The sequence below is a fragment of the Zootoca vivipara genome, chromosome 9 (genome assembly GCF_965207765.1).
Source record: "Zootoca vivipara chromosome 9, rZooViv2.hap1.1, whole genome shotgun sequence".
In the NCBI taxonomy this organism is placed as follows: domain Eukaryota; kingdom Metazoa; phylum Chordata; class Lepidosauria; order Squamata; family Lacertidae; genus Zootoca; species Zootoca vivipara.
The window spans coordinates 43922020-43946438 of record NC_142592.1 but is presented as its reverse complement, the minus strand read 5'-3'; the positions used below and the strand labels follow the sequence as shown (position 1 = coordinate 43946438).

General features: G+C 46.9%; 1 protein-coding gene across 3 annotated transcripts in view; it reads left to right on the top strand.

The window, feature by feature from the left end:
* The window catches only part of TRIOBP (TRIO and F-actin binding protein), a 59990-nt gene extending 35571 nt beyond the window's left edge, over positions 1–24419 (top strand). For 2 of the 3 annotated variants that reach the window (XM_088652094.1, XM_060279852.2), the window contains 12 exons: positions 5541–5597; positions 6485–6553; positions 8176–8265; positions 9558–9667; positions 11555–12113; positions 14159–14254; positions 15730–15877; positions 16797–16908; positions 18121–18280; positions 19808–19921; positions 21209–21295; positions 22315–22476. In XM_088652094.1, coding sequence (XP_088508220.1) covers positions 5541–5597; positions 6485–6553; positions 8176–8265; positions 9558–9667; positions 11555–12113; positions 14159–14254; positions 15730–15877; positions 16797–16908; positions 18121–18280; positions 19808–19921; positions 21209–21295; positions 22315–22476 — 1764 coding nt within the window. Of the gene's footprint in view, positions 1–5540; positions 5598–6484; positions 6554–8175; positions 8266–9557; positions 9668–11554; positions 12114–14158; positions 14255–15729; positions 15878–16796; positions 16909–18120; positions 18281–19807; positions 19922–21208; positions 21296–22314; positions 22477–23627 lie in introns of those variants that run through there. The other variant, XM_060279850.2, reaches the window with a different exon arrangement.

Genomic DNA, 24419 nt, shown 5'->3' with positions numbered 1-24419 from the left:
GGCAAAGAAACAAAATAAGACACAGGATAACATAACAATAACAGAATGACATTAAAATGTTAATAATAATAATCCTGACTTCAAAAAAGTAGAGATAGTAGTAGTAGTAGTAGTAGTAATACTAATACTAATAATTAATAATAATAATAATAATAATAATAATAATAATAAATTATTTATACCCCGCCCATCTGGCTGGGTTTCCCCAGCCACTCTGGGCGGCTTCCAACAGAAGAATCAAATAATCGATTAAAGATTAAAAGCCTCTCTAAACAGGGCTGCCTTCAGATGTCTTCTAAAAATCTGGTAGCTGTTTTTCTCTTGACATCTGATGGGAGGGCGTTCCACCGGGCGGGCGCCACCACTGAGAAGGCCCTCTGCCTGGTTCCCTGCAACTTGGCTTCTCGCAACGAGGGAACCGCCAGAAGGCCCTCGGCACTGGACCTCAGTGTCCGGGCTGAATGGTGGGGGTGGAGATGCTCCTTCAGGTATACTGGACCGAGGCCATTTAGGGCTTGAAAGGTCAGCACCAACACTTTGAATTGTGCTCGGAAACGTACTGGGAGCCAATGTAGATCTTTCAAGACCGGTGTTATGTGGTCTTGGCAGCCACTCCCAGTCACCAGTCTAGCTGCTGCATTCTGGATTAGTTGCAGTTTCCGGGTCACCTTCAAAGGTAGCCCCACGTAGAGCACATTGCAGTAATCCAAGCAGGAGATAACCAAAGCATGCACCGCTCTGGCGAGACAGTCTGCGGGCAGGTAGGGTCTCAGCCTGCGTACCAGATGGAGGTGCCCTGGACACAGAACTGACCTGAGCCTCCATGGACAGCTGTGAGTCCAAAATGACTCCCAGGCTGCACACCTGGTCCTTCAGGGGCACAGTTACCCCATTCAGGACCAGGGAGTCCTCCACACCTGCCCGCCTCCTGTCCCTCACAAACAGTACCTCTGTCTTGTCAGGAATCAACCTCAATCTGTTAGCTGCCATCCATCATTCTGTGATGATCATTCTGTGGCAACTTAGCAAGTTGCAAAACAATAAAGTGGAGCAAACGACGTCCGATCCCGTTTAAAGGTTAAACATTCTTCTGGGTTTGAGAGCTTGAAATCCATCTGTACTGATGGGCCTAGGTGCAACTGTTTCTCGGCAGAGAAAGGGTGCTTTGAGCATGAAGCAGTGAGGACGTGAGGACTGCACAGTCTCATTTGTTGACTTTGCGTCCCCTGCCTCCTCCCTGGGGTGTTTAGCAATCCTGGAGGTGCAGAGTGAAGGAGCCTCGGTCACCTGGCTCTGGTTTCCATGTGGCTTTTCTTTCCCCTCCTCCCTGTTGACATCCAGTCCCTGCAATCGGACACCCCAGCCCAGCCCGGGGCAGCGATAGGCTGGGAATGGCAGTTGTAGCAACAGGTGGCCCTGCCCCGTGTCCAATCCGGTTGTACCGTTTGGGGCGGGCCGGGACTCCTCTGTGCTTTGAGCCTGCCTGCCTGCCCCATAACCTTGGGTGTAACCCAATAACTCAGCCTTGGGAGATGAAAGCAGGGAAAGTTTCGCTGAGCTGGGTTTGCAAAATCACCTTACGGATGCTTTCTTGGGAAAACGGCAGGGAACTCTGAGCACCCACTTGGAAGGAGCTGCCGAGCTGCTTCCCGCTCTTAACCTTCTCCCCAGGTGTGGAGGATGTGGCAGGATGTGGCCCGGTGGCTGGACAGCTTTCCTGTGAATGGCCACCATGATGCAGATGACTCTCTGGTATGGATATTGTCCCCTTCTGCTTTTCCCGTTTCCGGGGTGGAAAGAGGCGCCCGTCTGGTCTCGCTACGGCATGGAAACCCACCTTGAAGTCTCAGGGTTATAGAATCCAGAATATACTTCCACCTACTGGCTTGTGTTCAGACTGGGCCTGAGGCACCCCCGATTTGAAAAGCTCGGGTTTTGAGGAGAAGCAGATCTTCCCTGCCTCACTAGGAACGGATCTATGTGGGCAGAGTGGGGAAGCAGAGTAAACAGCACCTGCAAGGCAGGCAGCGTCATTAGCAAAGTTGAAATTGTTCTGAAAAGTACCGAAACCCAAGAGGATCGGAGGAGAGGCAAGATAGGAAGGCATTTGTGTGGGGGGTGGGGGTACATTTTGCTTGTGAATGGGGGTGTATCTAGCCTGCTGCTTTTGATGCCTTTATTTGTCCCTCCGTTCCCCCTGTGCATCCAAATATTTAAATGTTTTCTCCGGATTTTTATTGTGTGTGTGTGCTGTGTGGGTGGGGTCTATGCCCAGGTTTGATTTTGTGAAGCAAGAGGGATGAATGTTGCTCTGTGTCAGCTGTTCTGAGCTGGGAGGCAAAACTGGTTCGGCTGTAGCAACCGTTTGGTGAGAGTGAGTGAGTGAGTGAGTGTGTGGCATTTTGGCTTTGATTTCCCATGGCATCCACCCTGTTTCTGTTGACTGTGCACAAGGCCTTTGCCAGCAGATGGGGTGATGGTGGAAGATGCTCATCGGAGAAACCTCCTTTGCGCTTCAAGAAAAGTGCTTGTAATCTCAGATCTGACTTGTTCCATAGCCTTGGGCAAGTAATTTTAATATATTTCTATGTTTACTCCTCTCTTGTGTGGACATGACAAAATGAATGCTTGTTTGCTTGTTCAAACGAAAGCTGATGAAAATACACTTTGGATCCTTTTTTTCTTTTTTGTTTTCACAAACAAAACAGAATCCAGTCTTTCTACTTCATGGTAACTGTCAGGGAGTTGTTGCAGCTACTCCTGAGTAAAGACGCTCCAGTCCGTTGTGTCTTTAAAGGTTTTCTTGTGCATACTATTTACAGTGCAGAGATAGCAGAAAACATGGCCTCCTAGTCACTCTCAGAATCTGGCAATGGCGCCCGTCTGCTTCGGGGCCAGCATAATAACCTGGGCACCCCGAAACGCCGACCCTTAGCCCTGCGTTTGGGTGCCGGAAAGAGCGGTGCCTTCTTTCCTTTGCCGGCTGGAGCCGTGCCTGGGCTCTGACGCCTCCCTGAGCAGTCCCTCCTCCCTCCCGCTTCCCCCTGACCCGCTGCTAGTGCTGTCGCTGGGCGAAGTGCTGGTCAGGATGATGGGGGGAGGCTCCCTGTAGGGAGTCCCCCTGACAGTAACAATTCTAGTTAATAATGAAAAGGTGCAATTTCTGAAGCAAAGCTCCGTTTCTTCAAATCATGTCTCACGATTTGACACAATATTCACTATGGGTGAGGAAATCATTGGGGGAGGGCCAGAATTACTTGCAGAAATGAGCAGCTGTTAATTTTTATACTGTTTGCCAGTGGAGCTGACTCCCTCGGGAAGTTGTGGACTCTCGTTCCTTGGAGGTTTTTAAGCAGCGTGTTGGATGGCCATCTGTCAGGGATGCTTTAGTTGAGATTCCCCTATTGCAGGGGGTTGGACTAGATGAGCCTTGGAGTCCCTTTCAATTCTAAGATTCTATGATTCGGTACTACAGTGATGCTGTAAGTCAGGCATGTCAAACTTGCGGCCCTCCAGATGTTTTGGACTACAATTCCCATCTTCCCCAACCACTGGTCCTGCTAGCTAGGGATCATGAGAGTTGTAGGCTAAAACATCTGGAGGGCCGCAGGTTTGACATGCCTGCTTGTAAGTGTTTCTCAAAATCTGTACTGAAATATTTTAGCATCCCTAATGAATATGTAATTTAAATCTGGTGTCTCCTGTTTCTCTGTTCTTGGTGTGCTGCTTACAAAAGAAATTGTTAGATGCTGTGTGCTATCTGATTGAATCAGGAGGCTAATTCACTGTTTATGTATATGTATATACACTCAGCATTGTGGGGTTTTTTAAAAAAAACAACAACCCAAAGAACCAGATAAATATATATTATGTTTTGGCTTCAGGAAAATACAGTGTGGTTAAAATCAAAATGCTTCACACACACACAAAAAAAGTTCACAGTAGCATCAATTAATGGTAAGCTTAAGATTGTGCAATTATTTATTATTGCATTCCTATCCCACTTTCCCCCCAGTGAGCTTTAAGTTGGCATATGTGGTTCTCACAACAATCCTGTTAGGTAGGTTAGGCTGCGAAACAGTGACTGGCTGAAGGTCACCCAGTGAGCTTCATGGCTGAGTGGGGATTTGAACCCTGATCTCCCAGGTCCTAGTCAGACACACTAACCACTGCACCATGTTTGCTGGGGATAATTGCTCCTCTTCAAAGAACAGAAATCCCTGGAGTCCTGAACTGTAATAGTTATTGGGGCTAGGCAAATTAGATCTAGCTCAAATTTTCTCTCTTGGAGTGCCTTAACCAGGGGCATAGTAAAAAGTCTTAGGTGCCTCTCTTTTTTAAAAAAAACTTGCTGAATCAGCTTAAAGGTCTGTCTGGTCCTGCCTTCCTTGATCTGCAGGTGTTTTGGCCTCCCATCAGCCCCAGCCAGCATGCTCAATAGTCAGGGAACAGGGAATTCTACTCCAAAACTTCTGGAGGGCAGCAGGTTGGGGAAATGTATCATTTTCATTTTTGCACAACCAGAGACTAGCCAGACACCTCCTCTGCTCATTACAAGTAAGCGTAGAACTTGATTCTTCTAATTGCCACAAGTGTCATCTTTCTACACTCCAGTTTTCCAGATACTTATTTCAACCATTTAATCCATCTTAATTACAATTGTGTATGCATGGTATACAGAAACTCAGCCCATTATTTCCATCGTCTACAGACTATAAAATCAGAATTCAGTGATAATGCCTGCTTTTTTTAAAAAGATTTTTATTAAAGTACGAGAATTTTTACATATTGTCACAGTGGCCTGGGTGGGCTACTTCAGAGTAACGACTCCACACAGCTCTGCATTTTATCTTTTTATTGGTGCTGCGTATTTACAGTGCTAAAGGCAGTGCTATTTACAGAGACACATCTTATCCGCTTGAGTCAGAACCTCCGAATGGGGTTTGGCGCGTCTTTCTCCAACATAACAACTTGGGGAGACCCAACCTCTTCCCCCGACGCTTCCTGCGCAATTCCGGAGTTGGGGGGATCGGCCTTCCCCCCTTGCTTCCCCCTTCCTGTCCCACCTTGGGCGGTGGCTCCGCTACCTTGCCTGAGCCTCGGACACCACTTCCTGCTTCTCCACTCGAGTCGGAACTCTCCCTGCTTTCCCCAGCGCTTGGCGATGGGCTGGACCTCAAGATGGGAGGGACTTCCCGATATCCCTTGTCCCTCACACATACATTATATTATCTCCTTCCAATTTTTAATTTCCCGTACCATTTTTCCTTTCCTTTCCCTTCCCACCCCCTCCCCCACCCATAATCCATTGGAAGGGTTCAAACAGTTGTCCTCAGTCACGGGCACAATGTCTTTAATTTCCACTGAATGTCTTCTGATCCAGTAGTTGGATGACACCTGCTAGAATAAAAAAAAAATAGTCTTCATTTTTTTGTTCAGGTATTGTTAGATCTTAGACATACAGATTTCTTGTAGATGTCTACGTTTGTCTTCAATCTCATGCCATTTCATAATGTGTGTTTTTCCCTCCCTCTTTCCAGCCGGATCTTCTCAACTTCAAGAAGGGATGGATGTCCATATTGGATGAGCCTGGAGAAGTAAGGCTAAAGAAATAAGTGTAGTCCTCTTCTCCCTCCTCCCCAACAAGCAGCAAGGATGCATAGCTGCCAAGTCTCCCGTATTCCCCGGGAAACCCCCGTTTTTCCAGCCATTTCCTGCTGGCAGCCCGGATTTAACGCCCCCCCCAATTAATCCCCTGGATTCTTACCGACCCAGGGAGGCTCCTTCTGAGCATGTCTGGAGTCTCTGGCCATGCACAGAAGCGATTTCTGGCGCTGCGGCCATTTTGGAAATGGGCAGAGCATGCGTAGAAGCGACTTCCGGTGCTGCTCTGCCCAGTTCCAAAATGGCCACAGCGCAACTTCCGGTTCCGCGCAGCTGCCGATCTCGGATTTTTCAATCTGGAAGTTGGCACCTATGGCAAGGATGACTGCTGCTTTTGATTTCCCTTCATGGTTGAATGTGCTGTTTCTCGGAAGCTTTTCTTCTGCCTGGTGCGTGAAAATCTCTCCGGATTTTAAAAACAAGCCAACAAACGTACAGAAAACGAACCTCTCTGGCGCAACCTTGCAGAATTCCTTTTTGGAATGAAATGGATGCACAGCTGAGAACCTGGGCAGCCCAAGACTAGGCATTCTTACTGCTACTTTTACCCAGCATGCTTTGTGTATTCCATAACCCCTGTTGCACATTTCCTCTCAATCTCTGCCCTACATCTCATTGAATTAACGCTGGGAGGGAGGTGTCTCCTGAGCAGATGGAGTGGTCAGAGTTGAGGTTGACACCACCACCTTTCTTTATTGAGTGCAAGTTTGAAAGGTCAATGAACGCTGTGCAGTGCACTTCCGCTGACGTTTTAATTTAGCTCTCCCCTCTTGTCTTGCCCTCCCCGTTTTCCTTCCCTTTTTAATGGTTCTGTCTGCAGTGGACGAAGCATTGGTTTGTGTTGACAGACTCGAGCCTGAGGTATTACAGGGACTCCAATGCTGAGGAGGTAAGAAAAGCTTCCTGACCTGCATGACCTCTCCTGCATGGGGGAACTTGCACAGCGATGGAGAGAAATTTACGGGTGTTCTTCGTTAAAAGCACAGCATGCCATTATGACCTCTTGTTTCCAATTTTCAGGTTGTGAGTGCCGTTCCTTGTACAGCCCACACAGCACCACACAAGCACAGGTCCTGGCTGCGCCATGTGTTAGTTTAATAATAATAATATACCCCACCCATCTGGCTGTGTTTCCCCAGCCACTCAGGGCAGCTTACAAACACCAATCCTTAAAAACTTCCCTAAACAGAGCTGCCTCCAGATGTCTTCTAAAAGTCAGATACAGTCGTACCTTAGAGCCTGAACACCTTGCAAGTCAAAACATTTTGGCTCCCGAACGCCACAAACCTGGAAGTGTTCTGGTTTGCGAACTTTCTTTGGAACCCGAATGTCCGACGCGGCTTCCGATTGGCTGCAGGAGCTTCCTGCAGCCAATCGGAAGCCCCCCACACCTTGGTTTGCGAACGTTTTGGAAGTCGAACGGACCTCCGGAAGGGATTCTGTTCGACTTCAGAGGTGCAATTGTAGTTGTTTATCTCCTTGGCATCTGATGGGAGGACGCCCTAAATTTGTTTCACTACCGGTAGATTTAGATACCACTTTATTGTAATAAAGCCTCTGAGCAGTTTATAAAACTACAAGTAAGAAACAGTTAAAAGCAGCGATTTAAAACATTCAAAACATAATCAGAATCACCAATCAGCTAAAAACCAGATTGAAACACATGTAATTATTTTACATTGTCTGGTTAGGTTTTCTTAAACAAAAATGATTTTGCAGCAGCCAGAAAGAGTACAGTGAAGGTGCTGCCTGATATTAATAGATTGGTTTAATGATGAATCCCCCTTTCTTGGAAACTTGGAGAATTGTAGCCCTCTAAGGGGGAAACGGGGTCTCCTAACGATTCTCAGCACCCTTAACTATCTTCAGTTCTCAGGATGGTTTGCAGGAAGACATGGCTGCTTAAAGTGAGGTAGTCCTGCTTTAAACGTATGGTGCAGATGTACGCAGGGGAGGCATTGGCAGGCTTGGGGGAAATCAATTTTGCAAAAGTGCAAGAATCTTTGAGGGGGTGGAACCCAAAGGAGGACTCAAGGAGGACTGAGCATGCTCAGGGAGGACTGAGCATGCTCAGTGCTCACCCTAATGCTGACTGTTGGTCTAAAAATAGAAAACTGGAGGGATGGGAGTGGGAATGTCTGGAATCCTGAGCATACCATACTGCAACATTTTGTTACAGTTTCTGCTTGTTGGACATTATTATTTGGCGGGGGAACAAGCAAAAGTGTGCATGGGACAAAGCTTGTAAGGACAGAGTGGAAGCTATGGGAATCCTGTATCCTATTTTCTATCAACTGAGGAGGATTAGTAAACTAGAATTTTAATAATGTCAGGTCTGGGGGGTTTAGGGAAAAATATTGGAGGAAAGTAGATAGGATGTGATAGACAAGTGCAGAGTGTATGTGTGTACACACATGCATGCTTTTTATTGTTGTTGGTGGTGGTGGTGATTAAGTGAGGCTGTTAAGTGAGGTTCCTTTTTTTAAGCTGATGGTCTGGTGGTCATTTCAGGCTGATGAACTGGATGGAGAGATTGACCTTCGCTCTTGCACCGACGTGACAGAATATGCAGTGCAGCGGAACTACGGCTTCCAGATACATGTGAGTGCTTGGAAGGAGCAAAAAGGCCACCTGGCCTATGGTTCCCACCACAAATGCATTTTTTAGATTATTAGATACTGCTGCAATAACCATGTTGTTTGAAGTGCGGAGATGGGGTGGATATTTCTGCCTGCAGTTCACTCCAGTCCTTAATTATATAATGTGCAAGTTCTTCATTCTAACACCAGGGCACATACGTTGGGTGGATGAGTGGCAAGGGGCTTCTTCTATTCTTATTGGCCCAATTCTTGATTTGATAACGTTGCTGCTCAAGGTAAGGAAGAGGTACCACAGCCCATGGACACACTTCCAGGTGGCAAGCACCCCTGGGGATGCTTGGAGTGGCCTGTCTGCTGCCAGCTTCAGTGATCTCTCTTTTCTAATGGATGGATTCAATCCCATGGAACAGGAGCATCTGCAGCCAGAAAGGAGAAGGGGAGCGGAGTCAGGGACCAACGTCTTATTAAGTGTCTGTAAAACGTGCCTGTAATTTACATGTAGAAAGTGAGACCCAGTAAATAAAGAGTTTGGTTTGGACCAAAGAGTCTTGGACTCAAGACTCACTTAATTCAAAAGGCTCTCCTATTTAGATTTTGGAAATACAGTGGTGCCTCGACTTACGAATTTAATCCACTCCGAAGGTTGAAAAATTTGTAAGTCGAAAAAAGCCACTGGACACGCGATTTCCTATAGGAATGCATTGGAAACGGAAAAATTCGTAAGTCGAAGCAACCCTATCTAAAAATTCGTAAGTTGAAAAATCCCTATCTAAAACCGTCGTGGTTTCCTTTCGGATGTCAAGACATCCATAAGCTTGAGGGCCATTACCCCCATTCGTAAGTCGAAAAATTCAGTTGTCGAGTCGTTCGTAAGTCAAGGTACCACTGTATAAGAAAACAATTGTGGGCACCATTAAATACCCATTTCACGGAAGAAAAACTGGTCATGCTCAGGACCTCCAAACAGGCAAAATTCATGAATCACCAATGGCACCAGGCCAAAAAATTAGGCAACCCTCCTGAATCCAAAACAACTCAATTAATAATGATGATGATGATGATGATGATGATGATGATGATGATGTGGTGGTGGGGAGTTCAGGGGGGCTTGGCAGTTGCTATTGGGATGAGCATATATGAGGCCCTGTTTAGCCAGCCCCACATTTTTAGGCTCTGTGGAAATAGATATGTTTGCCAGATATGCTCATTGTCACTGAACCCTTGCATCACATCTTCAGATCTCTTTGCTGTATTGGAAGGAGAGTACTGAATATGTCTGTTTTTCCCTTTCAGACTAAAGATGGTGTCTTTACATTGTCTGCAATGACATCGGGAATCCGGCGGAATTGGATAGAAGCTCTGAGGAAAAGTATACGCCCTGCCAGTGTGCCAGATGTCACAAAGTAGGCACCTTCAGATACTTCCCCCCCCCTTGTCTCTGACAGCACAGCAGTTTTGATCCATTTTCCTGATTGATTAATTGGCCTGATTTGTATGAAACAGTAAGACAAAGTTAAACAAACTGTGGCTTACTGGGGATGATTGAGGGGGTTGGTGCACAGTGCTCAAATGGGTCCTCTCCTCCTCCTGCCACACTGGGAGGAAACGGCTTGTCATTAGGCAAGAAACATATGCTCACCATTTTGTCTCTCTCCAAAAAACAACAACATGAGAACAAGCCAAGAACACTTGTTTCAGTAAATCTAGTTTTGTTCCTTTGGCCATTGCAGTTGCTCAGTGTGTTATCCTATGTCACAGATAAGCTATTTGATATTACTCCTATAATACACAGATTCTTGCTGCAGCAAATCATTAGCCACTGCTTAGGGGCAGGTGGGCAGTAATGACCTCTTAGCCAAACAAGCAAAGAAACACGCACAAGTTCTCTTTTGGTAGTTCTGACAGTAGGTTAATACTCATATCCTTTGGGTGGGGAGTTCTGGAGGCCACGTTCAGAACAAACGTGGTAGAACTGTGATGCTAAAGAGTCTGGCAGAGTTTTTACAGAGTTAGGAAGCTGCATCTATCTAGTTTGAGATTAGGGAGTCTCCAGCCCATGGGCCAGACCCTTCCCATTTGGCCCTGCTGGCCATTGGAGCCATGGCACACACACTTGCCCTATACCTGAGGTCATCCGGGGTGAGGTGGGTAAAAACCTGGCTCGGCTGAAAAGGGGGTTTGTAGGCACCACCCATCAGCTTGTTGTCAGCTGGTGGTCACAGCGCGTCTTTCAGCGTGCATTACAAAGCGTGCATTACAAAGCAAGACCCTGGCAGCCAAAAAAACAACACTCATCTGATGTCACTCTGCCCACCTAGAATCATAAAAATTGTACAGTTGGAGGGGACCAAGCTGTAACAGGTGGCATCTAGCCCAACACCCTGCAATGCAGGAGTCTTTTGCCCAATGTGGGGCTCGAACCCACAACTCTGAGATTAAGAGTCTCATGCTCTACTGACTGAGCTCTCCAAGCAGGTATGAACCGGCCCACTGATCTTGCTCAGTGTTGTCTACAGTAACCATCAGTCGCTCTCCAGGGTACCAGGCAGGGGTCTTTTATAGTCCTGATTGGAGATGCAGGAGATTAAAGCAGGGACTTTCTACATGCCAAGCCTGTGCAATCTGTTGGGCCTCTGTAAGAACAGGATTAGGGTTGGGCTGTGTTGACACAACAAGCTGCATTGACCCTGGCTCTCGAGGCGCCAGCTTGAAACTGCTGCTGTTCTCACCGAGGGAGCTAAGGCAGTTTCACTTCAGCACCTCATGGGACCGGGGACGATGCAACTTGTAATGGCGCTGGGGGCAGAGGGATTCCCTCCGTCCCCAGCACTTGGCATGGAGGGAACTTGCGCTGCTCAGCTGGGGGGCACGAAGGCTCCCACCCCCACCCCACCCCAGCTGAGCATTAAACTGCTCTTGCCCCACCTCTGGCTCACACAAGCCAGAGGCTTCTTTAAATTGCTCTGCTGAGAAGCGCATAGCTGTCTGTGCTTCCACAGAGCAGTTTAAAGTAGCCGAGAGAGGAACAAGCTATAATGGCTGCTGATATACTGCCAGGTGAAGCCTCTGTCATGGTCTGTCCCTCATGGGCTCGATGGGTCTTTGGCCTGATCCTGCAGCCACCAAAAAAACCACAACCTTTTATGTTGCCGCATGACGTAACAGGGCTGACTGCGCTTGAGCTGTTCCCAGGTCTGGGCATGACCACATAACAGGATTGGGGAGAACTTTGTATGGCCCACTTTCACGATGCTTGCCTGCGCCATTCCCACCTCTCCTCCTGATTCTAGGCTCTCTGACAGCAATAAGGAGAATTCCTTCCGCAGCTACGGATCCCCCAAGAGCTCCATCAGGACAGAGGAGCAGCGGCCAAGCACAGGATCTGAGGCGGGAACCAGGAGCGGCAGCAGCAGGAGAGCCGATGGGACGCGCCACGCTTTTGACTACGTGGAGCTGTCCCCCTTGCAGCAGGGGCCCGCAGGCCACGGATCTTCTCAATGGACAAGAGGGAGCACGAGAGCCACGGAGGGCGTGGCCAAGCGCGAGGAGCTGGAGAGGGAGCTGGCTCTCCGCTCCGAGGAAAGGCGGAAGTGGTTTGAGTCTTCAGCCAGTGGGGTCCTGCAGACAGATGGCCTGGCAGGGGACGTCTGCCCTAAAGCAGGAGGCCACGAGGCTCCGGGCGCCCCCCTCTCCGAAGCCCAGAGGACTCGGCTGAGTGAAGAGATAGAGAAGAAGTGGCAGGAGCTGGAGCGCTTGCCCCTGAAGGAGTCCAAGCGGGTGCCCCTGATGGCACTGCTGAACCAGGGCAAAGGAGCCCACGAGGGTGCAAGCGAGGCGCTGGAGAAAGAGGTACGGTTAGTCATGGCATGGCCTTAATCGTTTTCCGGAAGAGAGTGCTGTTTTCTTTTTTTCACAAGCTTGTTTCATATTTTGTGTCAGTGTTAGAAACTCAGGTATGTAAGCTGATCGCCCCGTGGCACCTTTTTTGCAATGAGATTTTATTTATTTTAATCGTTTTTATTTGATTTTATAAATATATAACAATACCAAATACATATCCGTATAAAGAGATTTATCTGACTCTTCCCCCCCCCCCCAAATCCCCTCCATGGGTCCTATTGTCAACATTTTCAACTGCCTATTATTTCATAATCTATATTTTGTATCTATCCATATTATCCATAGTGCTTGTTTTACGTTACAAGTGAGATTAAAATCCTGCTAATGTTTTCATCTGCTTACAGTGGTCTCGTAAAATGAGATTTTTAAAATTACTATTATTAATCATTCCATTCCTATATCGCTTTATATTTTAAAGGGGGGTAATCTCAAAGTGGTTTGCAACACATTAAAACATCAAATAGAACAATTCAGAATAAAACAAATTCAAGCTTCCAGGAAAATATTTCAGATCCTTCTCTAAATGACATGTGGCTTCCCCCCATGTTAATTTTCCTACTTAATTTATAGAGCTGCTCCATAGCAGAAGTACTCTAGGAAGCCAGGCTGGTGTAGTGTTTTAAGAGTGCCAAACCTAGGACCTGGGAGATCAGGGTTCAATTCCCCACTCAGTTATGAAGCTCACTAGGTGACCTTGGGCAACTCACAACCTCTTAACCACAGGGTGGTTGTAGGCATTAACTGAGGAACGGGGCGAACCATGTATTCCTTGGAGGAAAAGGTGGGATTTAAATGCAGTAAATTAGCTCTTCTGTTTGACTGCTTAAGAAAGCTGGAGAGGCTAGCCAGATGTCAGTTGCCAACCCGGCATCCAGATATCTCCACAAAGTCGCAATTGGACCCTCGCCAGTCGCAAAAAGCGCTTGGCTAATTTCTAACCCTGCTCTGGGTGCCTCGGCCTCTCTCTGTTCTGAGTGCTTATTGCCTTGTTGCAAAGAGAAGTGGTGGCTGATGCCCCTTGAGACTGGTAGGGTGGCAGGCAGGGAGACCGGCAGTAGGGGGAGCCAAAGCCAACAGCGGGCAGAGCCCACTGATTGCAGCTTTATCCTCCCTCTTCCTCCTCCCTGCTAGGTCCTGCAAGGAGCACTGCGGAGACTTAAGGAGGAGGGGAAATCTGCCAGTCAGTGCCCACTAGGGCGATGACTTTTTTACAACTTCATTTCCCTGTATCATAATTTGATGAGCTTTCATTAAAGATTAGATAAAATCTTACTTTCAAAGAGATTTGATTAAAAAACCTCACACACCAAATTAATTTTAAAATTTTTATCAGTTTTTTTACCATTTTTGAAGTCACTTTAAGCAGATATAAAATTGAACCCAAGCTTTAGAGTCACATACCTGTATATACAACATTATATAGGGTCATCAAACACACAAGGAAGCTTTTTTTAGCTGCAATAACAGTATAGACGCCACTAGAGGACGATGTTTTGCTACCTCTCCTGTAGGTTCTTTTCCCAGCATGCCCGGCAGGATCTGCTGGCTGAGTTTTGATGTCACAAAAAGCGGCTTTTAGCTTGCGCAGGTGTGACATTTGTATACCCTATGTTGCTAAGAACACTCCCCATTGTGGAATGTGGTGTTGTGTCCAAATTTGATACGAAATATATATAGAATTGTTAATACAATTTTATGAAATGGTAAAACGGCATACAAAAAAATTTAATAACGGTTTGTGCGTAACCTTTTAAAATATTTCAATGGAATATACCTCATTTTAGTCATTAATAGGCAAAAGTTAATCCATTTGTGCTACAGGAAATAATTTTTGAGGGGAAAAATTGAAAAAGTCATCACCCTAGTGCCCACCCCTTAGACTGGCAAGATGGCAGGCAGGTGGGGGCCGGGTAAGGGCAGACAGAGGTTAGTGCAGCATGTGGATTTGAAAAAAATCCTTCAATATGGTTAGACCTCATTTTTCTCCTACACAGGTCCAGGTTCTGAGGTCACAGCTAGAGTCCTTGCGTGCCCACAGTGAAGCAAAATCTCACCGAGATGGGCATGCGCCCCGAGGCTACATCTCCCAGGTAACAACATAGCCTAGTGTGGTGATCTGAATCTGCCAGCTTTTCATTTTCTCTCTCTCCTCCCCACCAAGCCCATGCCATAAGGGCAGGGAAGCAAGGACTTGGGGGGGGGGTGGAGAGTCCACCTCATTTGCTTGCACTTAATATAGCTTATTGCTGCCATAGCAACCACAACCAGACCCATCTGTAATCAATGCTAATTATTTATAACTGCTGTATGCAAAGACCTCCCTGCCTAACGCATGGCCAGGGCAGTCGGCTTTAGGAAAAATCAGAAGAGAGCCTGATCCTGGCCTGTCCTTATGCGTCACCTTTGTTGGTCTATTTATCTACCAAAAATAAGCAGGAGGAAAGAGCGGCAAGTTTAGCTAACACTGAAAGTTATTTATTGCACTCTTGGCCTCTGAAGCGAGTTGCCATATGATTGCAGCCATCTGCTCTGTTCTGCGTCATGCACATCAAACTCTAGAAACAAAAGTGTAAAATACGTATATTTGTGCACTACATTTTTAAAATTGTTGGTACATACGTTTAAAGCCGCGGAGAGAAATATTGAGAACTGGTTTGCAGTCTTCGTGTAATGAACTGTAAGCCTTATAAAGGCTCAGTTTTGCCCCGCTTTTGTGTTTCTAATACTGTACATTTCTTTCCATTTGCGATGTGGTTTTTATAAACGAATGGTCATACAACTCCATCTAGTGTACAGTGTCTGTGGTGGGGGATCTCTGCCATTCTTTTGCAATCATTTGCTTTTTGTAGGCCCCCACGTGGCAACCCGAGATACAACCATGAGGGGGGAAGGCACTTCTGAATGTTTCCATTTCACCGTGTGTGTGAGAGAGAGAGAGAGGGAGAGGGAGAGGGGAGAGAGAGGGGGAGAGGGAGAGGGGAGAGAGACATGCAACTAGCTCTGGCCAGGGTGGAGAACCTTATTACCAGGGGCATAGGAAGATAGGGGCACCTCTGGGAGGTGCGCCCCACCCCTGGAATGTGCGCCATGGCCCTCCGGGAGATGTGCCCCACCCCACCCCGGGAGGTGTGCCCCGCCCCCAGAATGGGCGCCAGCCCCGCCCCTGGTGCCGGAGCATGAAGCTCCGCCACTGCTTATTGCCCTCCAGATGTCGCTGAACTACAACTCGCATCATCCCTGATCCTTGGCCATGATTTGGAGCCTGACATCATCTGCAGGGCTGCAAGTTCCCCATCCCTGAACAATGGGGAGAGTTGTAGGATGACGTCATGATGACTACAGCTGCTGCTACTACTTATAGGAAAAAGTTGGGTACACATGGCCACTGAGCCAGCTGTCTTTTAAGCACCTGAAATGTCTCTTGAATCAGGCTCCATGGCTTGGTTTGCCAAGCTCAACCTTTGTTCACCCTAGATTTCCCCCACTTAAGTCTCGCAGGCAGCATTTCATTCTCTTCTCCTCTTCCCCCCCCCCCGCCACCCCCAACTCCCGATCTCTCTGGCAGGAGGCATGTGAGCGCAGTTTAGCAGAGATGGAGACTTCCCATCAACAGGTTATGACGGAACTGCAGCGGCATCACCAGCAGGAGATGGAGCGGTTGCGGCAAGAGAAGGAGCGGCTTCTGTCTGAGGAGGCAGCTGCTACAGCTGCAGGTAGGAGCCACTGTGTGTTTTTGTACACTTGCTTGATGGGTTGCTGCATGTGCCCCTTTGTCTAGCTAAAATATAGTCCAGGCATCCCCAAACTGCGGCCCTCCAGATGTTTTGGCCTACAACTCCCATGATCCCTAGCTAACAGGACCAGTGGTCAGGGAAGATGGGAATTGTAGTCCAAAATATCTGGCGGGCCGAAGTTCGGGGGTGCCTGATATAGTCATTAGAGCAGTCCTAACAATTCCTGGCAGCTTTAAGAGACTCCAGCTCCCAGGATTCTTTGGGAGAAACCATGACTGTTTCAAGTGGCCCTAGGATTGGGGAAATCCAGTTCTAAATCCCTCCTTGGATATGAAGCCCTAACCTATTGCACAGCATGATTGTGAAGGTAGAATGCAGACTTGGGGGGTGACTGTCTTTTCCATCTTAGAAAGGTGGGACACAATTTGATATCATCAGGACACATGCCATGACTGTCTATATACATATGTGTATGTGCATTTATGCATATTGTATAGACATCTTCAAGCATCTTCTCTGATACGTGGAATAGAATAATGGGGTTTTTGTGTACATATGAGGCTTACTTCTACTGGGACAGACCAAGGGTCTATCTCACCCACTGTTGTCTACTTTGGCTGGCAGAATCTCTCCAGGTTCTTGCACAAAGGATCTTCCTTGTTGCGTGCTGCCTGCTCAGTCGCTGCTTTTGTTTAAACTGGCGAGATGGCAGAGATGGAATTTAAAGCGTGTGCTGTGTCCCCACTGAGCTCTGTCCCTTCCCCAAGAAGGCTTGGCTTCTCCCATTTAGCTAGGAAGCATTAAAGTGCATTGCAGTTTCTACTTCAGCACATCTCGCGTGTCTCCCCCGGCTTCTGTTCCTTTTGCCCATTTTTTTTCAAATTTTCTTTCCCTCTAGCCATTGAAGCACTGAAGAAGGCACACAGGGAAGAGCTGAATAAAGAACTGGGCAGGACCCGCAGCTTCCAGAAGGGTGGTTCAGACACCGATACACTCCGGCGGCAGCATCAGTGAGCAACTGCAATGGTTCTTCGGCCTCTGTTCTGAACTTGGAATAGTGTCCCTGAGTTTAGAGATCAGGGGAGGGTTCTGTGTTCCCAAGTGCAGCTTGCAATATCGTTGGGTCTGATGAAAAGGAGGGATGGGGGATTGTGGGATCCTGATAACTAATCACAGAATCATAGAATTGTAGAGTTGAAAGGGAGGGTCATCTAGTCCAACCCCCTGCAATGGTGGGATCTTTTGTCCAACATGCAGCTCTTCGGCATAAATGTGGGTGGAAATCCAGCCTGGGGTCACTTTACGTTTCAGAATTTACATTGAAATAAGTCTCCAGCAATAATTGTCACCTCCATGGTAGTAAACACTGTCCCAAAGTTTCAGACACTTAACAATTTAGCATTTTGGTTATGTAAATGAAAAACACCTGAAGAAAATAATAATAATGAAGACTTTTGATGTTTACTATTGGGGTGCTTTTTTGCCCCAGCCAATATTAATGTGCTGGGTTGTGGTTTGTGGGGTTGGTTTTTGTTTTGTTTTGTTTTGTTTTTTAAAGTCCCTTGTGGTTTTTCCAAGAAAAACCAATCCAGGCAGGAAAAACAGACTAGAACCCTTCATCTGACACACCACAAATGGTTTTCTTTTGGGACATTTTCCCACCTTGAGGCACATTTGAATTTGGCTTGGGATAGAAAACTCCCACCTAAAACTGTTTGTCAGTGTCTTTTCTTTTAACTACCATATCCCCCACCAAGCAAAAAGTGATTCGGGGAAGTCGATAAGAGCCCTTCTCCTGAAGCAACACACATGGCTTGGTTTGGGACACTCTCTTATCCCAAGATACACTGGGAATCAGATTAGGTTAGGAAACTGCCCTGAATACTGCCTTTGTCCAGCTTTTAGTGTTTCTGAGCATGCAGCTATCTTAAGCCAAAGTGCTGTGGTATAATAGATGCTATCAGTAGTTTTCACTGGATGACAATGATCTTGTAACCAATGGTCATTTGTGCAGAGTTATGACCAATCCCATCTGTCATCTAGCACCTTTGTTCTCTGGTCAAGGGTCAGCTTGTGCAGCCCACAAGGGGAACCCTCGGATACCAATGATGGCAGAAGAGGCCATCAGAGACGGGGAGGTCGGTTGTGTTTGTGGAAGAGCCCTGGGATGGGGTGACAGCTCTTGGCAACAGCATTTTATTTTATTTAAACCTCTGCTGCAGGTCTGACGTTGAGTCCCTGAAGAGGGAGCTGCAGGTTCTTTCAGAGCAGTATTCCCAGAAGTGCCTGGAGATTGGAGGCCTTGTGCAGAAGGCAGAAGAGCAGGAGCATATGCTGCAGCGCTGCCAACAGGAGGGAAAGGAGTTGCTGCGGCAAAACCAGGCGAGTGGCTTTCTGCGTAGACCGGAGTGGGGAACCTTTGGCCCGCCCAATGTTGCTGAACTACAACTTCCATCAGACCTAGCAATTGCTGGGGATGATGGGAATTATTGCCCAGCACCATTGGAAAGGCCAAAGGTTCCCCACACCTGATCCAAGGGTGGGAATTGGAAAGAAGAAAGTTGGTGTGGAAGAGAATATCTTCTTCATCTTCATCATTATTTACATTCACTGCAAGAAGCAAAGTTACAAGGAACCAGGCAGAGGGCCTTCTCGGTAGTGGCGCCCGCCCTGTGGAATGCCCTCCCATCAGATGTCAAGGAAATAAACAACTTTATGACTTTTAGAAGACACCTGAAGGCAGCCCTGTTCAGGGAAGTTTATTAATGTCTGATGTTTTATTGTATTTTTAATATTTTGTTGGAAGCTGCACAGAGTGGTTGGGGAAACCCAGCCAGATGGACGGGGTATAAATAATAAATTATTATTATTATAATGATGATGATGATGATTTTCATTATTTTCATTAATTGAATTTATTAATTGTTTTATATGAAAGGGTATCAAATCAACCGCACGTTATCAAATATAAACAGATAAAATCAATTAATTAAAAGCCAAAAGAAAAAAAATCCTAAAATGGGCTTCCAGCAACACAAGGAAGACCGCCACAACACAAAAAGACAAGTGCTGCAGTAGAAGCTAACATCATTCCCAAAGGCCTGGGTTGATAATGATGATGACAATATTAATAATTTTATTTTGCTTCCAGCAAAATATAAAGACCCAATAAAACATCAAACATTAAAAAATTCCCTATACAAACATAACCAACTAACCAACCTCTTAGTCTGGCACCTAAAAACTGACAATGATAGTGCTAGGCAAGTTTCCCTGGGGAGAGTGTTCCACAACAATTGGTGGGAAGACCACTGGAAAAAGCGCATTTTTTGTGGCCACTCTCTGCCCTTCCCTTAGATGAGACACACGGAAAGGGGCCTCTGATGAACACCCACAGGATCTGGGCTCATTCATGTGGGGAGGGGCAGTCCTTGAGGTTTGAGGGTCCTAAGGCTTTATAGGTCCAAACCAGCACTTTGGGTGGAGACCAGAAACGAATTGGTAACCACGATAGTCAGGCTTACCGCGATGACTGGGTAGCTTATGAAAGCAGGAGGGGGCCTTTGTGTGTGGGGAGAGGAGGACCATTGCAATATTTGTTAATGTTTAAGATGCACAAAGCCTTTCAAAAGACAGCCCCAAAGCTCCTAGCTCTTACCTAAAATTCCTATTGAGCTGCTGCTGGTGGTTCATGCTACTGACTGGTTTGGCAACAGCTATGATGATGATGAAGGCCAATTCATAGGATTCTTGCGCAGGGGGCAGATTTTAAAGCTGGAGGCATTTGGGACTTGGCCATTTCCATTAAGAATCCCTGGAAAGGCAGGCTTTGTAAGATGCCAAGTATCTGCCTGTTTGTTTAAGAGCAGCAGATAAACGAAGCCTGACTCTTCCCCTCCTTGTCCCCAGGAGTTACAGAGGCGCCTCTCGGAGGAAATTGGGCAACTACGGGCATTCATTGCAGCCCAAGGCTCACGTGATGGTGCTTCACACAACAACGAGAGGAACTCTTGTGAGCTGGAGGTAAGGACTCGTTTCTTTTTATAACCTGGTTCAATGCCCATTGTGCGCCGAGTGCCTCAGATATGAAGTGCTGCTTATATCTGAGAGCTTGCCGCTTCCGAAGTGTCAGGAGAAGAGTAATCAGTTTGGAAAGGAGTGGATATCAAAGGCTGGAAAGGGGAAACGTTAGCAGATAAAACACGGAGTACAGCAACTAAGGAGAGTGATTTTGATTTGGAGGACAGTGGATGTTGTCTGACTTTGGGTGAGCTACCCTTGGCTTCGGGCTTCCCGAGTAATCCTAGGGCAGCCCAGTCCGTGAAAAGATGGCAGTTGTGAGCACTGTAAGGACAGTGAAGCTTTTCATGCCATGACGAAATAGCAAAGAGTTACATGTTTTATTTATAAATGCATTTATATACCACTATATCATTTAAAAAATCAAAGCAGTGTGCAATAGGAATATCTATACAATCAAGCCACTTAGAAATTTAGAGTAAGAAACTTAATGTGAAATGCCTAGGAACCATGTGTAAAACACAATGAACTTCTCCAAAGGAAGGACAAGCCATAAGTCTGACTAATAAAAACAGAAACTCAGCTTTAATTTGATTTTTACCTTCAGTTTGCCCAAAGCACTTGAATCTAGAAATGATTATTTGTTTAGCAAACAGAAATCCCGTGCAGGTGGTTAAATCTGGAGGAAACTCAAGGCCTCTTCACACACAACAGCCATGTGGGAAGACGGCTGCCAATTAACAGCTTGCAGCTGCTTAACCCCCACAGTGTGACAGCCATAGGTGTCTGACAACCTTGCACTGAGTTCAGTTTGGATTGGCTATTGGTGTGCCACAGTGAACACTGTTTCGCAGTGGTGTGCTGCTAGGTATGATCTATGCTGGTCAGAACATTGGAAGCAGAGGCATATAACTTGTCTTTCTGAGGGCTAACGTAGCTAGACTTTGACATGGGGCGACCTATTTCCCTCCCCAATAGCTGCCATAGGCTGTGAAGTAGTAATTTGAAGAAGCTTGGGATGAGGCCCAATTGTTGTTGCTCAAGATGGGTGACTTGCTGAGTGTGGCTGCACTCTTAGACGACCCCCTGGTCCATTCATGAAAATGTGTGTGTGTTCTGATATTCTGCTTCGTACCAGAAGCCATTTTGCTGATATGCTATATGGGACACTTGAGCAACCTAGCTATTGTTGCTTATTCTCCCAAGGGGATTAGGAAACCTATTTTACCTGCGCCCTCGGCAAGTTTTCAACCCATTTCCTTACCTCTCTCCTTCTGCTCTCCTCTGCAGGTGCTGCTGCGAGTGAAAGAGAACGAACTTCTGTACCTGAAGCAAGAAATCCGGTGTCTTAGGGACGAACTCCAAATGATGCAAAAGGTAGATTCCTGGGAGCAAGTCAGGTTCGCTTGCCAGCAGGGAAAAGGCAGAGCCCCTCCTTTGCTCAAGTCTTGCAGGCAGGGCCAGAGTTACTTGTACTCTGTATGCTGACTTCTGTGTGGCGTCGTTTGGTACCCTGATGCTGATGTCACTGTGCGATTCCCATCTGCAACATCAATCTGCTCTGTAGAGCATCTGCTTTCATGCAGAAAGTTCCAGGTTCAATTCTTGGCATCTCCAGGTAGGGCTGGAAGAGTCCCATCTGAAATCTTGGAGATCCACTGCCAATCAGTACAGACTGTACTAAGCTAGATGGACCAATGGTCTGGCTTGGTATAAGGCAGCTTTTTAAGTTAGGTCAGAATAAGTCTCCCCTGCTTCCATCCTTTCTGGACCATCGAGGGCCAGAGGAAGCTGAAGGTATAGACTTTGGGGAAATGGGAAAGAACGGCAGATCTTCAGAAGAATAGTCCTGCTGGACCAGACAATGGCCCATCTTCTCACAGTGGCTAACCAGATGAAGCACATGTCAGTGGTAGGCAGGGCCAGAGGCAAAAAGTAGGTAGAGCAATGGAGGAGATTCTCAACTTTGAACAGTAGCCTGTGTTCCTGCCATGTACATGTCAGAGGTTTACACAGGGAGAAAAACATCCTGGCAAGCAAAAAGCATTATCACATTTCAAGGACACATTCCAGCCAGGCCAAAAGCATTTGAATGCAGAGCCGGGCCAAGAGCACTTGAGTGGAAGGTGTTTCCTGGGGAAAGTACTGAGGGCCCCATTTGGTCTGAGGTCCCCTGCCCCTGTTTGAAATACTCTACTTCTGTTTACTAGCTAATGAGACTGTTGTAGACAGACATACAGATGTTGTTGAACTCCATCTCCCACAACATCTGGTGAGCCACAGGTTCCACATCCCTGGTGTGTAGACTGCAGGAGATCCTGGAGAAGAGGATTTGAACCGAGTCTCTCTCTGGGTTGGATACCAATCATCAGCGTGTGGATTCCTTTGCCCTGCAGGATAAGAGGTTTGCCTCGGGGAAATACCAGGATGTCTACATGGAGCTGAACCACATCAAACAGCGGTCAGAGCGAGAGATTGAGCAGCTGAAGGAGCATCTGCGCCTGGCCATGGCAGCCCTGCAAGAGAAAGAGATGCTGCACAACAGTATCGGCAAGTAGACGAGAGCCGCTATCAGGCCTGACAAGGGGACGTCGGGTGGAGCTATGAATGAGCAAGGGTGCAGAGGCAGAGACAGGATTTGAGAGGCCACCTTTGCTTCCAGTCTGGGGGATGGCACTTATATTGGGCATGGCGTCTCTGCCTTCTGCTTGCCACAATGATCAAAACTAGTCTTACCCTAAAACAATGTGAAGCTATTCCTTCAAGAAGAGTGTTCTAGGAGGGTGCTATTTTCTTGCCTTCATTCTCGTGTGTGTGAGTGTGTGTAACATGTGGCAGCGCACATGCTAGAGGTGAGTAGGTTAGGCCATATCCAAAAATGGATGGGGCTGTTCCTTTTTTCTGTCCCCGCCCTCTTTTCCATGTTGCCCAACAGGCTCCAGGGGAAGGGACAAATTGCACTTGCCACAGGTCTGAATTGCCAACTTTCATTGTATTTTTGAAGTTAGGCCTAGCGCAGCAGGCTGCCCTCCCTGCTCAAGCTCAGAATTGGCCTGCAGAATTCTTCTGGTGACCCAGGTATCTAAAAACACCAACATTAAGACGTGAACACTTCCTTTGTTCTCAGCACAATGTTTTCTCCTCTCTAGTTTTTCTTTGGACTCCAACTCCTATCAGCCCCAGCCAACATGCATGGATGATGGGAGCTGTATTCCACCGTGCTATCTCTGCTCTACAGAGTCTACCGTACTGGCCCGAATATAAGCTGCACTTTCCCCCCAAATCTCGAAAAGTTAAAGTGCGGCTTATATTCACAACCTTAGGGTATCGCTGCTGAAGCAGCTGGACACGAGGGCCGTGGGGAGTACGGGAAAATGGCGTGCAGCCCACCCGCCACTCCCAAGCCCCCCCACCCCGGCACTGGCTTGGGGAGGTAGTGCCGGGAGGCAGGCCACACCCGCAAATAAGCCTTTAATTTTAAAGGTGTGGCTTATTTGCAGGTGCGTCTTGTATTCAGGCAATACGGTAAATCTCCTGAAACAGCTTTATAGGCATGAATTCAGGCCTGTGCTTCCTTGAAATGGCTCTGGGTCTAAAACAAGTTTATAAACAAGAACTGTTAAACCTGTGGTATGATGACATACCTTGCAGATTTTGGTACGTTTCAGGTGTAAGTCAATTTACTTAACTTTGTCTGTTTGCTCCATAGGTTAGTCAGCTTTGTGTACCTTGTTTTGGAGGACAAAGCTGTATCCTAGCAACCAGCACCCCCCTCCAGGAAATGGACCAAGCCTCTATCAAACTATTCATCACGTGCACCTGCATAACTCGGCGTGTTTGGGGCTGGATCCTACTACTTGCACCTTCTTTGGGATTTTATACATGAAAATATATTTTATATGGGGGTGGGGTGTTATATTTTAAAATCCTGTATTATGTTTTTAACCAGCAGTTGACAAGAGAAGTGAGCCAGAGATTTTCCCCAGCCTTCTTTTAGTCCTAACAGAATCCTTGTTCCAGGTCCTTGAATATATCTGAAACCACAAATGACCTCTTGCTCCCAATTCTCTTCCAAGCAAAGAGACAAAATTTACACATGTTCCAAGTTTATGGCAAGTCTCCTTGGGTGGACGGTGTTGATCCACAGTGATCCATGTTTTGAGATGCACGGTGCCAGGAGGAGGAGGATGTTCCTCAGATGAAACTGGTTTTGTTCTGAGAATATGGGTTTGTTTGTTTTTTGTTTGGGACCAGCTGTTTGTTTTCATGTACTAAAAGCAAAGGCAGTGGTTCCCCCCCCCCCTTATGCTGATGAAACGTCTGTGCATCCTACTGCAAAGTCGGCACCGGCCACATTCCAGAAGCTAGTCTTCCACCTGTGTGTTCCTGTGGGGAGGGATGTCACTGCTAATGTCCGCCAGAGCCAAATGATGAAGGTGGCTGATTTTTTTTCTTTCTGCACAATTATAAACTAACTTAATAAAGATCCTCAAATACCAAA